Source organism: Kogia breviceps, chromosome 13 (assembly GCF_026419965.1).
Source record: "Kogia breviceps isolate mKogBre1 chromosome 13, mKogBre1 haplotype 1, whole genome shotgun sequence".
NCBI classification, from domain to species: domain Eukaryota; kingdom Metazoa; phylum Chordata; class Mammalia; order Artiodactyla; family Physeteridae; genus Kogia; species Kogia breviceps.
In genome coordinates this window covers 47,120,001-47,135,719 of record NC_081322.1, presented here as the reverse complement: position 1 = coordinate 47,135,719, position 15,719 = coordinate 47,120,001, and the positions used below count along the sequence as shown (strand labels likewise).

Sequence of the window (15,719 nt, the reverse complement as noted above, 5' to 3'; positions counted from 1 at the left end):
CCAGAATCACCTTGTATATATCCTGCCCAGTCCTAGAATCAGCCATTTCTCTAAGGAGCCCTGGTTACTTTTGTGAAGAATGATTTTAAAAACCAAGAACTCAGCGCTAGGTGTGCTCATTACCACCAGGGTATCATTGCTGCTTGTCCTTTGCAGCTGACAGAGTGAGGAAATACATGCGTGTATACTAAACCATGTATATATAATACATGTATCTATAAACAATTCTAAATTTAACCATCTGTACTGATATTAAGCTAAACATGAGTTCACACTTACGTCTCCAGCTCTAATCCATTACCGCAAGGATCATTCTGGCCTCCTCCCCTTCCTCTTCTGTAAACTCCTACTTCACTGTAGAAAAACTGGCTCACTATAGAAAAAATTTTTTCTGTTTCTTTAATTTTGTATCTATATGAGATGCTGGATGTTCACTAAACTTATTTCATGATGTAAGTCAAATCATTATGCTGTACACCTTTGACTTTTATACAGTGCTGTATGTCAATTATATCTCAATAAAACTGGAGAGGGAAAAAAAAATTCTACTAGAGAGTCTATCTTCCTGAACAAAAATGAAGCAAAGTTCACATTGTTTCTATAAATGCTATTATTATTTTGAACCAAAATACTGCTGTCAGAAGTTTGGAATATGAGAGAAGTTTCCAGACTCTTTCGGACATGGGCAACCTCTATGTTTTGACCACATGGCTAATGAATGCCCCATACATTCAGGTGACCGCTGTTGCCAGTCTATTTCTACTAGAAAAAATGGGCCAGAGAAAAGTAAAAGATATGACTGAAAGTCCAAATGGAACACCATAGTCATAGTCTGATGCCAAGACCTTTTTAAAGATTTTCTAAAATAAAAAAGAAATGTGGAGAAAAGTGACCTGTTTGGGGAGAAAACAGATTAAGCATAGAGGAGAGGAGTTTTCAGACACTAATGTGTACCTACCTATATGAAAAGTTGAAGCAATCTTATATAGAATCAATATTTAACCAGTTAGCAAATACTTTGCTCTAATAAATAAAAATGCTAAGTAGAAACTATAAAGACAACTCGCATTTCAAACACTGAAACTGACCATTTCTTCTACATTCATATAATTAAGTCATTTTTAACTTCTAAGATTTTCAAATCCAGATGAGCAGAGGTCATAAAATTAGAACCCCAGAAGATAAATGCCAACATCCCTTCTGGACAACCTCACTTAAACCTCTCTAAACAGAGAACAACTCAAAGGCCTCCTTCATAAATCCATTCTAAAGGTTAAAACATTCAGAAAAACTTCCCTGTATTTAGCATAAATCCCTCTTGATGCCTGTTCTACTGCGATTTCCTCTTCTTTTTCTTCAGGGAAGATGGAAAACAGCTGTTCAACATTCCCTTTCAGGCTCCTTTTTCCTTCCTGCCAGGCCCATTCCCCCCGCCCTGGGAGCAGTGTAAACACTGCAGGTGATTCCTAAATCCAGCTGGCCCCTGCCCGATTATCCACGGGTCTGGTGAACCTGGCCCCATCCTTACCTCCTAGGATGATATCATTCAACTGCCAAGGCCCCAAGAAGAGCTCTTAACCAGAATTTGTGGAATTCCAGAAATCCATTACTTGTAGTCTGTCCTCAGATATAGCCAAACAACAAAATGAGCACCATGTCAAGAAGAAAAGCTGACAGTCACAACTGTAAAGAAGGTAAGCGGTGTGATCCTGCAGCCAGACCACCTTTACTGCTGCTCTACCTGGTGTCAGGGTGTTGAGTGCACCTTCGCATGAAACATTTTTAAACTACTTGATGATTTTTATCATGCAATTCTTGAGTTTCTTGTCACTGACACAACTTTCTGGGTGTAAGCTAACTTTAGAAATGCAATAACCCTTTCAATACGTCAATGTAAAGGACTACTCTAAATGAAGGTGTCAATTTGTAGTCTGTTATTTCTTTACACGAGTAATCTCTACCAGATTCACAACATAATCTACAGGTTACTACATCTTACACGAAGACTTATATAACCAACCTAATGTTGTTATCTCCCACTTCAGGAATTGCTAACAAATATCTCCATTTTTCTTGCAATAGCAATTAGACTCCCACCGTAAAGCCAGTATATTGCTTGTGTACTTCATCAATAAAAATATTACAGACCCACAAGCTTGGTGAGCCCATTTCCTTTACAAATTCCTTTTAAGAGTTATGAAATGCTGACTCAACTTTGTTGTGGTAGAACATCTGCACACATTAAATGCCTTTTGCTTAGTAGCTAAGTTTGTTACACACGAGAAAAATGTAAAATCCTTGATTTAATCAACACATTCACAACCCTATGGCATCTGTGTATGCAATGAATATTTCAAATGGAAAAATTTAAATGACAGCTTTTTAAATGAGTGTGGACCTACACAATTCCTTCTGAAAGATCATGTACACTAATTTAAACACACACAAGGAATTTTACTATGATTATCCTACTACTTTCCACATTAACTGGGGAGAAGAGAGGCACTATTAATTCCATAAATAATACCAAAAAATGTTTCTGGCATGCAGACACATATATACACTCAGTTGCAAACTCTCTCTGACTCTGTCTAGGACAAAGCAGATGGGCACAACCGACAATGGATACGTCACATATGTGTAATTGAGAGTTAACTGCATACATGTCTTTTGTTATATTTTTAAAAACAGGACTACACTTACCTAATGGTTATAACTATTCTCACATATAAAATGCCAAAACAAATCATGCTTATTATCAGGATGCTTATAGCTTCTACATATTACTAAAGAAGCAAATTCTCTTCTTCCAGAAATTACCTACTAACATTTGACGACAACACTTACCAAGATCATGTGTATGGAACACCCCAAGGGAGTCAAAACAGATAGAAGGAAATTCAGCGGTAATCTTAAAACACATCAAAATTCATAGTGTTATTCAGAATTAAGGACTGCACTCCGTTCAAGAAATAAACAGATGGCCTCAACAATCTTTTCTTCTCTTCCCAAAGTAAAATCATTTCCTTTTATTTTCTGTGATATTCAACAGACTCTCTGAACAGTCTACCTCCTGCAGGTTTATACTCTTCTGGGCATCTGACAGAGGATCTGAAATCCACACCCTCAACAGGCTGGAGCTTGCTGAGACAAGCAGAAAGAAGCAACACAATTGGTAAAAAGCACCCAAAAACCTGAAGCCAAGAGCTGAGCGAGGAGCCTAGGGTTTTGTGGGAATTCGAAGGGGCCCCAGGATGGAATCCTGATGAGGATGAGAAGGGACAGCCAGAGTGAGAGGAGAGAGCTGTGGGAAGAGGGTCTGTAAATAGCCAGTTTACGGAAGCCTGGGAAGCACATAAGCATTCCAGGAAGCTGACAGTTCAGGGACAGTAATGAGTAGTAAGCGGGATAATAAATTAGATCTGTAGGAAAATGAAATGTAAGAGTCTTTAACAACATGAATGTGGGGTCATAAAGGAGAAAAGTAGAATTACATACGCCATTTAGGTTAATCTCATGTTTAAGATAGACCACTAATTACTTGCAAATGAGAGACAACAGGTCTTCCCTGGTGGCGCAATGGTTGAGAATCTGCCTGCCTAAAGCAGAAGACACGGGTTCGAGCCCTGGTCCAGAAAGATCCCACGTGCCGCGGAGCAACTAAGCCCATGAGCCACAACTACTGAGCCTGCGCTCTAGAGCCCGCATGCCACAGCTACTGAAGCCCGCACGCCTAGAGTCCGTGCTCAGCAACAAAGAGAAGCCACTGCAATGAGAAGCCTGTGCACCGCAATAAAGAGTTGCCCCCGCTCGCCACGACTAGAGAGAGCCCGCGAGCAACAGGGAAGACCCAATGCAGCCAAAAATAAAATAAATTTTTTAAAAAAGAGAGACAAGTCTTGTACTACTTTCATGGTATTTCCATTTCTACACCCCTAAAATGGGGATAAGACACCTGCTCTTCACCACTCTCCATTTCCACTAGGCTAAAACATCGGAATATTAGATTTGAAAAAATATTAAATTACTAGGCAATTTTAAAATGCAAGCATTCACGTAGCTGTATGATCTATCAAGGACTCTTCCTTCAATTGTCTAAATGTATATGAATTCATAAGTACGAGTTTATTAACGCTAGTGTCTCCTCTTAATCGCATCCACAATACTTTCTAATTTTCTTTCCAGTATGATTCTTCCCTGCAATATCTCTCCACCATCCCCTAACCAAACCACTCTTCCATATGCAACTAGAAGTTGTGAAACAATAAAGTTAGATGGGTCAGAACCTGGGACTACATTTATTAACTAACATATATAGAAAGATTTTCTTTAAAGAAAAAAATTGCTTCAATTAAAAATATTATCCACTTAATGCAAAGTTTGATTTTTAACATCTTTCTTGGAGTAGGATTGCTTTACAATGGTGCATTAGTTTCTGCTGTATAACAAAGTGAATCAGCTATACGTACGTATACATATATCCCCATCTCCCCTCCCTCTTGCATCTCCCTCCCACCCTCCTTATCCCACCCTCTAGGTGGTCAAAAAGCACTGAGCTGATCTCCCTGTCCTAGGCAGCTGCTTCCCACTAACTATCTATTTTACATTTGGTAGTGTATAGGTGTCAATGCTACTCATTTTATTCCAGCCTACCCTTCCCCCTCCCCATGTCCTCAAGTCCATTCTCTACCTCTGCGTCTTTATTCCAGTCCTGCCCCTAGGTTCATCAGAACCATTTTTTTTTGCAAAGTTTAATTTTTAAAATATAATTTCCTATTAGAGTTGGGCATTAGAGTCGGCAAGACTTTTTGAAATTCATCCACTTCTAATTATTGCTATCACCAAATAGAAGCATGGATCAGTGCCTCTGGAATCTAGGACTTTAATCTCTACTTCCATTTTGCCCTTAATTAATCATATGAATTTTACTGGAAAATAATTTCTTTTTGGCACTCTGGGCTTACACGCTTGCCTAATTCCCATGTTGGGCACTGACTCAGGTTTAGAGGATTACATTGTGTCATCCAAACACCTACTGGTAATTTGGTGACCACCAGAGTTTTATTCTACAAATCTCTGTAGGTGAAGATAATGTAATTCCAAGATGAGAGGCATTTTATAATATAGTAATAAGAACTGTCCCGCCCTCCGCTTGGACCCATTATTTCAGAAGGGTTGCTAGACATGGAATCTCTGCCTTACCCACTCCTTCATAATAGTAAAGATCCAGCCCCTCTCAGTAAATGGAATAAAAGTATCCACTATAATGATGGAGTTCCCTGGACCAGACATTCTTGATGTCTTCAAAGGCCTGCCACAAACATATCCCAGGACAATAACAGTATTTCTTTTCTTTTTTTTTTTAAATGGAGGAGGAGGGTGAAAAAAGGATAAGAAAATGTGTTATATCTAGGACTCAAACATGCTAATGATTTAAGTAATATTTAATACGTGCTGCAAATACAAAATGCTAGTCCTTTAGTAGTTTCTTTACCCCTTTGGAACACAAAGGATACTGATATATTAAAACCAAAATTTAAATGTATCTTTCTTTATTCCTCTCCATTCATTTGTTGAAATCATAATAGAGTAGATATCATGTAATTTCTTTCATGAACATGTAATTTCTTTCATGCCTTAGTGTAATCCAAGGCAAGTAGAAATACATACCAAAATATTCTGCTACAAATAATATTAAGAAATGTATAAACAAATTTTTTTTGTTTAATTGCAGAATGCATTTTCATCTATGATCTTAAAACACTTTTTCAGAGATTAAAAAAAATCTTTATAATGAAGTATGGGGAAGGGCAGGGCAACATCTGTGAAGCTAAGAACTTTCCCTCCTGGATGGCCACCAGATCAAGGCAGCACTGTGGGATATTGGACCAGAAAACAAATATCATTGAAAATCTGTAATTAGCTAATTTGTGGACTAATTTTATAAACACTAAAGTAGATGCACACACAAATGTTAGGTATAATGATGGTCCTGACCTCATGTGGCAAACCTAGCTAACTTCTTACCCAGTGTCTTTCCATAATCAGGCCCCTAACCTCAGATGGAGGAACTTTAAACAGCTTCTACCAGCAGGACCGGGAAGGTGCTAATAATCCCCTCAGTGACAATGGCCTAAACCGTATTCTGTGGCAAATGTCCCTCTTTATCCACATTTCTTTTTTTTTGAGAATTCCATTTTACTTGGTAACTGTACTATTGATACTTCTTAACCTGAATGTAAAAATGTACTATGTAGGCCACTGTCTTTATTTAACTAAAACTAGATGACAGTAATACTGACATCATATACCAATTAATGAAAAACGATGCTTCCCAAGCCCAAACTCTCAGGTGCTGCTTATTTATGGTTTCTCCCTTTCTACCTTAAGAGCTTGAGAAGAGCCAGGGCAGTTTCTTATATCCCTCTGTATGTCTCCTAAGTAAACAGCACTGTCTTGCACTTATTGCTGAACCCACACAGAGGGGTCACTAGATGATGGAGGTATCAAACTCAATATTTTCTCTTCTCCATTTTTACTAGAACACATCTTATCTGCACACTTCATAAAAGGACACGTATCTGTATGCGACCTTGTAGTACATGACACACAAATACTCAGATAATCCTGTATTTTATTTTTTCCATGCACATTACAAACAATTTGGGGATCCCATTTTAGAAGTAGTGTCAGAATATTCTATAAAACATTGCACATAGGGACGTCCCTGATGGTGCAGTGGTTAAGAATTCGCCAGCCAATGCAGAGGACACAGGTTTGAGCCCTGGTCCGGGAAGATCCCACATGCCGCGGAGCAACCAAGCCCGGCCACCACAACTACTGAGCCTGCGGTCTAGAGCCCGCGAGCCACAACTACTGAGCCCGCGTGCCACAACTACTGAGCCCACGTGCCTAGAACCCGTGTTCTGCAACGAGAAGCCACCACAATGAGAAGCCCATGCACCGCAAGGGAGAGTAGCCCCTGCTCGCAACTAGAGAAAGCCTGCGTGCAGCAACTTAGACCCAACACAACCAAAAATAAAATAAATTAATTAAAATAATAATAATAATAAAACATTACACATAATATTTCATTTCATATGGGTTATCATTTATTGAGAAATTTTTAAAAACTGAATTAAAGGAAGTTCCTGAAAGGTTAAGTCTATAATGTGAAAAATACTGAAAAAAAAAACTATTTTGAAACTATTTCTCAGTGAGAACGTCCCTTCTCAAATTTAATGTAACATTAACTAAGCCATGATTAATGAAAAAATGTGTTAAGAAACTTTATAACACGGAGATTCCCAGAAATTAAAAGTGGCATTTCCTGATCTAAGGAATTCCAGGTAAAGGAGGCTCACCTACTTTTTTTTAAGCAATGGATTCGGTTTCAGCTCTAATGCCCGCCAGCCTAAGCAGAGGCCGATGCCTCAAATGAGCAGCGAAAATGAGAAAGTTCTCGGGTCACAAACTTAGCTCAGATTCCAGCCGCGACAGATCTTGAGCCCATGTGGCATTGCTCACAGAGCTTCCCAGCCTGTGAGTCAAGCAGGCCCCAGCCCCACCCTACCACCAGGGGCTGCCACGGAGTGAGGTTTACCAACAATTTCTCCAAGTGTCTGCGGAGCCGGGCTGCTCTGGAATCCAGCGTCTGGGGGCGGCTCGGGACGTGCCTGCCCTGCTTCCACAATCGCAGAGGCGGGCTGCCAGCGCCAGGATCGGCACCCACGACCACTACCACCCCAATTAACGGGGAGATGCAGGGAAAGGAGGGCGCGAAGCTGTGCCAGGCTACCGGGCAGAGAGGGAAGCCGGAGCCCCCCGGCCGTCCAGGAAATCGCTGCTGGGCCGGCCGGACCCGACGCACCGAAAGTGATCTGAGTTCTCATGGTGCGCCCGGCTCTGCGCTGGGCGCTCGAGGGCTGGGAAGAGACTAAAAGTTGCCCCGCCGCCGGGGAAACCCACGGCACCGTCTTCACGCCTCGCGCGCCCTCCAGGAGTCCAGGAACCGGGCTCGGGCGCGCAGCTCGCGGCGCTCGGCGCCCGGCGGGGGACGTGGCTCTTCGCCTGCCTCCCGCCGGCGCCCCGCCACCCGCCCGAATCTCCGGAAGAAAGTTGCGCCGCGCGGGGCCCAGAGCGGCGCCCATCGCGCGCCCCTGCCCACCACTTGCGCGCCCCTCCGCTTACCGCTCCCTGCCGCGGCTTCGTCCTCTCGGGCGTCGCCTCCCAGCTTGGGCCCAGGCTCCGGAACCCCTTCCTGGCCCCCCTCACTCCAGGGCGCCCGGGCCCCCGGCGCCCTCGGAGCCGAGCCCTCAGCGCGCCCGCCGCGCCATGGGTGCGGGTGGGCGCCGCGCCACAGGATGCGCCGCTGCAGCCTCGGGCGGCGCTACTGCGAGCCGGGCCGGCGCGGGCGGGTGGGGTGTGGGCGAAAGGGGAGGAGGGCGGGACGCGGCGGGCGCTGAGGCTCAGCTGCAGGGAGGAGGAAACCGCAACGTCACCAGCGCCCCGGGAGGCGAGGACGGGGAGGGAGAAACGGGGACCCCTTCCCGCCGCCGGACCCCGACCTCCGGCCCGCCCCGCTTTCTCTTCCTCCGCCTCTCCCAGGACTCGCGGCTCTCGGCCTTCCCCTCCACTCGGGCCCCGACTCTGCGCACCCCTACCCTGCCAGGCCTCTTTGGCTTCAACTTGCTCTAGTTTCTAATGACCCCACGCGCTTCGGGTTCAGCTCTAGAATCGCCCCCAAGCGAAGGGTACTTTTGGAGGCCCGAGGGGAGGAGCTGATGCTTCCATAGAGCTCCGGGAGAGCAAACCGTTTTCCTCCAACGTTGAGAACTTTACTACCGAGGCTGTTACCCACTACCCTCGCCTTTTCCAAAATTGTTATCCCTCCATTTCTCCCGAATTCGGTTTTACTCCCTTCTCAGACAGAAGGGTGGAAATCACCTATTTAGAAGCAGTCCTCGCCTTAACCGTACTAACAAAATACAGGAAAGCCAAAAGCACTGAACCCTGCAAACTGAACGGATGTTAATCAAAGGTAAAGGGTCAGGAACAGAACATTTGATATATGCGACGCACAAGAGGAAATTTAATTTACCTTATCTCCTAGGTCTGGGTGGATGAGAAGAGAAAGAGAGAGAGAGAGACCCCCCTCATCCGTCTGAGTTTCTCAGGTGGAGGATTTGCAACCTTAGGAGTCACAGCCCCTTTGGAGAAGTTTCCTGCCTTCTCTTCAAGCAGCCATTGCACACAGCCTAATCCAAACTGGCCTCAGGAAAGTGGCAGACAAGACCAGGGCCGTCACCGCAGGGCTTCCTCAGCCTTGGCTTGTAATTAACCTGCCAGAGCTAGGCGGTACAGAAGTGACTGATGTTCATCCATTCTTTAGTACTAGAGATGTTTTACCTGAGAGCAGTGCTTTTCTCCCTTGCTTCTCCCGTGCTTTGTTTGAGTTCTGAAGGGCCACCTCCATCCGTTTTCCCATCCTCAGAGGATCTCAAGACCTACAGAGTAGTTTCCCACGTTAGAAAGAAATGTGGATGTCGACTTTTATGCTTCTTTTTTTCAGAAATTGCATTTGGAGAGAAATTCCTTACAAAATGGTCAAGAGGAAGTGGTTTTCTTAAAATATTTTAAATGTTCACTGAAGTAAACCACTAATTTGCATAAACTTCCAGATATTTTAGAGGTGGACTGTAGAGGAGATAAGGGGCTCTAGAACTTAAAACTAGTTTAATCTGGTTTAAATCCTCATTTTGCAATTTACTACGAGGGTCCTTGGAAAACTAACCTTAGAGCCTCCGTCTTCTCATCTGTAATGTAGAGAGATAATACCTCTATCGAACAGTTACAGAGAGGATACAATAAAAATATCGAATATTTGAGTTACTACATGCCAGATACTGTGCTAAGAGATTTACATATATTAATCCAATTATTAGAGAAGATTCATTGTGAAAGTGTCTAGCTGTGGTATGTAACCCATAAATGTTAATTTACACTTACCTTCTCAAATTGGGAAGAGACCTTAGAAAAAGCATCTGGTTTGATTTATTTAAACTCTAGATAGGTAGTCATCTAACTTAGTGGTTCTCCAACCTAGAACATTAAATCAGCAGGGGAGCTTTGATAAAATACTTTTTAGTGGGGACCCCACACCAGACCAATAAATCAGAATCTCTAGGGCTAACATGTAAGCATCAGCATTTTAAAATCTATTCCCAGATGATCAGGATGTGCAACCAGTATTAAGAAATCTTCAAAGGAGAGCGGCTGGGCTCGTGAGCCATGGCCGCTGAGCCTGCGCGTCCGGAGCCTGTGCTCCGCAACGGGAGAGGCCACAGCGGTGAGAGGCCCGCGTACCGCAATAAAAAAAAAAAAAAAAAATCTTCAAAGGAGACAGTACCCACTGTCTTATATTCTCCTTTGCCCCCAGTTTTGCTATAAATTGACCTGGAAATCTGCTTCTGTATAACATCCACCTCTTGCAAATGCCCCCCAAAATAGTAGGACTCAAAGATCTGCAATCCTGCCCTCTGGGGTCTTCTAGGATGCATTTAGCATTAATTCCACAGGAGAGTGCTTCAATTTGTCTGGATACCTACCAACTCCATCAGCTTTTCTGAAAGCCCTTGGAAGGTGGTTTACTTTGCCACTGTTCCTCTCAAAATCTGATCCCCAAAATTGAGTTCAAGGTTTTATTCAAATAACACAGATGTTTAACGACTTTGTTCTAATTACTGTATTTCCCCCCAAGTAAATCCTAGGAACTATTACGGCAGCAATATTACCCTATTGACTCCTATGTTACAATCTACTAAAATTCTGAAGTAGTAATGTCTTTTTCACACCCACTCCAAAACACTTCTTCCCGAGCCACACCCATTATAGTTTGTTCAACACTTAGCACAATAAAATTTAATAGAATCACATGTTAAGTTAGGCCTCTTCTTTTAGCTTATTGACATGTTATGTATCACAGATGTAACTGAGTAATTCTATGTCCCAGCTTCACGTGTTCTGCAAATTCAGTCTGTATGCCATGTCAACATTCAAGTTCTCATTCTCAGATGCTTTCCACTGCTGACACTGAATTAGCATGCTGTTGATGAATATTCTCATCAGTGGAGGAACCTCATGTTACTTAATATTTTCTTCCCTTGTCCCAGAGCAGCTAATGCACATGGGTACGTGACATCTTTGTAGAAATTAAAGTAAACCATCATTTCCCAGGCTGAGGGACTAGGGAAAAGTGACCTCTTCCCCCAGATACAGCCCCAAACAGCAGATGTGCTTTGTCTATTAGATGTCCTTGCTGTATGGTGTTACAACATAGTCCAAAAAAGGAAATGACTACTTGTGAATTCTTGTTAACGTCTGAATTTCTTCCTTTTCTAAGAGCCCAGATATTACCTTAATCATAGGTTTATTCATTTTGCTCAGGTGACAAGCTCCTTGTCTTGGTTTCAGGAATCGAGCTGCTTCTTTTCTTTGAAAACTGGAACTCCATTTGTTCATTCCCAGTGTTCATCTCTGATGCTGATTCTAGATGCAAGTTCTTATTTGTAAACTCTCCTTGCTGCGATGTAACTTTTCTAGGCAAGAGAAGTTAAGCTTTAGAGAGCTAGGTTTTCTTACGAGTTCTTCACCTATCTTAGTTTTCAATTAACTATTGCAAAGTACATTTTACTCTTTCAAGTTGAAGGGTTATTTTTTCCATGATAGGGAAGAAAAAAGGGAGTTAGTTCTGGTTTATCATCCATTTACCTTAAGTAGGTATATCCCTTCTATGATCTTACAAAGTGTATTTTTGTTGTTGTTGTCCTTAGTTTATTTTGGGCTCTAGCCTAATGAACCCCAATCTTACAGGGCTGTTACGAGTATATGGTTTCTGTTCTCTTGTTTAAGTCATTAAACTCAAATTTGCCCCTTAGGTTTTACTAACCAGCCAGCTGGTCCATGACTGTATACCTGCTTCAATCCTTGCAAAGCCTTATTTTCCCCCCTCAGACCAAATTAGTCTATTCATAAAACCACCTTACCCTACATCTAAAAGATACATCCTCGAGCGACCGAAGAGGTGTGATCATTTTGGTTTGCTCAAACCCTATTGCTCAATACTTGTACTAACTTCCTCAGTGATGATATCCTGCAGCTTCCCCTGCCATCTCCGGGCATTCAGCCCTGGCCAGACATCCACCACCAACTTCTCCAACCTTCCTTTCTCAGGCCTGTCACCTCCCTGACTCTTCCAGTGCTGACCTGCTCCTTGCCACTGCCTAGACTGTTCTGCTGCTAGTGCTTCATCTCCAGATGATTCAAGCTTCCTGAACTTAGCTTTCATCATTAATACGAACGGAAACATTTACCTACATTCTTAATCATGATTGAGTTGCAACCCTCCACCCTCAGTCACAATTTGAGGCATTTACATATAATTATTCAGATACATATTTCCTGGCCTCACAATCTTTTAACAGATCATTAAGTGTGCCAGGCACTTCCACGTGTGTCTCATTTTATCCTCACAGGCACTGATGTCAGTATCACTATGTTCATTTGACTGATGAGGAAACAGAGGCTCAGAAAGTTGAAGTGAAATTCCCAAGATGTAATGGCTCAGACCACATATGATTAAGTTTTCTGTTATCAAATCCAGGCTCTTTCCATTAAACCACTTGGCCCATACTAACTTCTCATATCTAAAGCCCCACTTACAGTCTGAGTGTCCTGGTCTCAGATGAAAGTTATCCTCCATTCATGCTCCATTGACTTTTGAAATTGATGATTTTTACATATCCCCTGACTTAAACTACTGTTGGGCTGCACCCTGCAGGCCTGCAAGCCTCCTAGTTGCCCAGCCTGGAGACCACAGAAAGAGCTTGGAAACAGTGACAGAGACATCAATGGTATATTGGACAGGGGATCTTAAGCAAAATGTCCTGCAGGGACACCCCACTGCCTACAACAGACAACATGGCAACAATCTTCTCTACTCAAGGGAGGAGGCTACTATTTATAGGTGGAATTGACATCAGGTGGGCTCATCAGTTACAGGCACTAATTAAGCCCTATAATTAGGAGGTTGGATCGTTGTATGAGAGAAGCAGGGACTGGTCCAGCAGGAGATGTACAGGGAGCCGGAGAACAGTCATCTTGAATGGCCTAACCATACAACTACCCAAGGTGTCCCTTATACCTACCAAACTATAACACTATTCTCTGAAATTACAAAAATTATTATTAATTTTTGCCACATGAATGGATGAAATTAGAAGTTTGTTCTTTACTCAGAGTTATGGAATGGCTCAAATTTTTAAGCATTTAGTATTTTTCTTAAACATGGCTTTTGAGAATTGTAAAGAAATCTGGACATCACTGAGGAATTTAGAAAATAAATATTTATTGAGGTGTTTTTAATTGGGTGATTCAGGTGCTTGGGTTGTACTTAATTCTCCTCTTTTTACCAAACTCTGGCTTTTCCCAGAAAAGTACAACTAGGGAAGAATTGTGTTAAGAAGTTTCTGAGGACAGGTTCATGGTCCAGGAATCTGACAGCCAAATGTCCGTGTATTGTTATGGTCTGTTATTTCAAGAAATAGCCCGACTTCTCTCTTCATACACCCCACTCACAGCCCTGCTGAAAGTAGTTGAGTTCATGCCAGGTTTGCACTAGTTTGGAAGCCAAACCTTATGAGACTTTATGCTCATGTATTTGGGAGGCCATAAGGAGTTATTCAGGCAGTACTCTGTAGTAGAAACCCTAACCCTAAGGCTGCATATTAGCGTCACCTGGGGGAGTGACTAAAACACACCAATGCTCAGGCTTACTCTCAGAAATTCTTATTTAATTCTTTCTAGGATGAAGTCCAGACATCCCATATTCTTTGTAAGATGCCAGATGGTTCCAGTATGTAGCCAAAGTTAGAACCAATACTCCATAGCAGTGGTTCCCAAACTTTGCTGTACTTTAGAACAACCTGTGGGATTTTAGAACTTCTGATGCCCAGGCTGTATGTAGCCTGTACCAATCAAAGCATAATAACAGGGTGTTTAAAGCCCTGTGATTCCAATGTATAGAAAGCTTGGGAACCACTGGTCTACAGGAGTATTACTCAATGGGCACTTGAATCAAATGAAGCATTAGATTTAGATGATAGGTTTATTTGCCACACTTGTACTGGTTTAATAACAATATAAAATATTGTGAAGATTGGTTTTCATTTATATCAGTTCATTAATATATTTATTTCTAAATACTTTTGTTGGATATGCAGTTTGGGGAAGTATTGCTTGATTTTAGTAATGGCTGAACTAGTGAAGTTGCTTTCAGATTATAAGGTTACATTTCACATTTCTGCTGCCCAAGTATTACAAATAATGAATTCCAATAGCCAGGCTATTCAGGCCTTTTCTTCTACTGGTGAGATTAACTGTATTAGGCAATGAAAATCTTGTCTGCTTTGCATTTATAGTATCTTTTAGATAAGGAATAATTGACAGTTTGCTGATATTAAACCTAAGTATGTGATCCAATGGCATTTTTCATTATCTTTTTCTAACCTAATTCCAAATAATACAGGCTGCTTCTTCTTCTGTGTTTTAATTTTTATGACTTTTTAAAATGGTGCAATTTTTGAGTGGCCATTTTTACTCTTTGTGGAGAAATGGAAACAAAATTTAAAAGCCCAAGTACAGTCTAACAGACATAGCATTCTTTAGAGGCACTTATGATCTATGAAGAAAGGTAAAAAGAAATTTGGAATAATACCAACCCTTTCCTTTTACAAAGAAACTGAGGTTAACATAGGTGGTGGTTGTTACAGTTCCTGCTATTAATTACTGGTAGAGACGAGAAGTCAGTCCTCTTGGTTTCTAGCCAAGCTTCCTTTCTCCCACTTCTCCATGCTGCATCACTGGCCAAGAAAGTACAACTAACCTCTTTTGAGATTCTCATATTTTACATGAACTGTGGCAATTTATTTAAAAATGTCAAGATGCATTTTTTTCCATTAACAAAAGGTCAATGTATAAGGAGAAATAAGCCTTATTTTAGGGAAAATCAAATGCCTACTCAAAATGTACACAGGATAGCACGTTTCCTTTATCATTGTTAAACTTGACGGTGTATATTACTTGTGATATAATTTTCCACCGAGTTATGGGCAAAGTAAGCTCAGCACCACATACTTACCAAACAAGCTCCTGTCCTTGAGGTGAAATTTCAGTAAACTTCTACCCATCTTGGTCATTTATCCTCATTTATACTTGGGATTTTTAAGGCATTCAAAAGTCTTAAATTTTCATCTTTCTATTGCATGAATCAATTTTCTAAGTTTCCTGCTATTATACAAGAAGCATAATGCTAGACAGCAGTGTTTCTGTTCATGGTGAGCAAATTAATACTGTGGTGTGAAGGTCAGCCACATGTATACTCATACATGTATATGTATATATATAAAATATCACTTTCTATTTAGTCTTTAAGCGTGTTGCAACAAAAACAACTGTTATGAAGCAGACAAAGGTCACAGACTACAACATTCTTGGATTGTACTATAATGGAAAAGGCACTTAAAATGAATCTGCCAGAATTAAACAAATTTTAATGTTGTTTGGGGAAAAATGAATGGGTTAATACTGGAAACTGAGAGTGCTGGGTTCTTGGACTGTGTCTTTCAAATACCAGCTGTGTGAAGAAATTCTTTTTTTCTCCT

At 41.7% G+C, this 15,719-nt stretch overlaps 1 protein-coding gene across 3 annotated transcripts in view; it reads right to left on the bottom strand.

Moving 5' to 3' along the window:
- DSE (dermatan sulfate epimerase) overlaps positions 1-11,499 on the bottom strand; it is a 73,918-nt gene extending 62,419 nt beyond the window's left edge. The window contains exons 1-2 of one of the 3 annotated variants that reach the window (XM_059082909.2): positions 11,416-11,499; positions 9,409-9,506 (exon numbers count right to left, since the gene is read on the bottom strand). In XM_059082909.2, the coding sequence (XP_058938892.1) occupies positions 9,409-9,487 (79 nt within the window). In that variant the 5' untranslated portion in view covers positions 9,488-9,506; positions 11,416-11,499. Of the gene's footprint in view, positions 1-8,190; positions 8,401-9,408; positions 9,507-11,415 lie in introns of those variants that run through there. The other 2 variants (XM_059082910.2, XM_059082912.2) reach the window with 2 other exon arrangements.
- Positions 11,500-15,719: the final 4,220 nt, after the last annotated feature.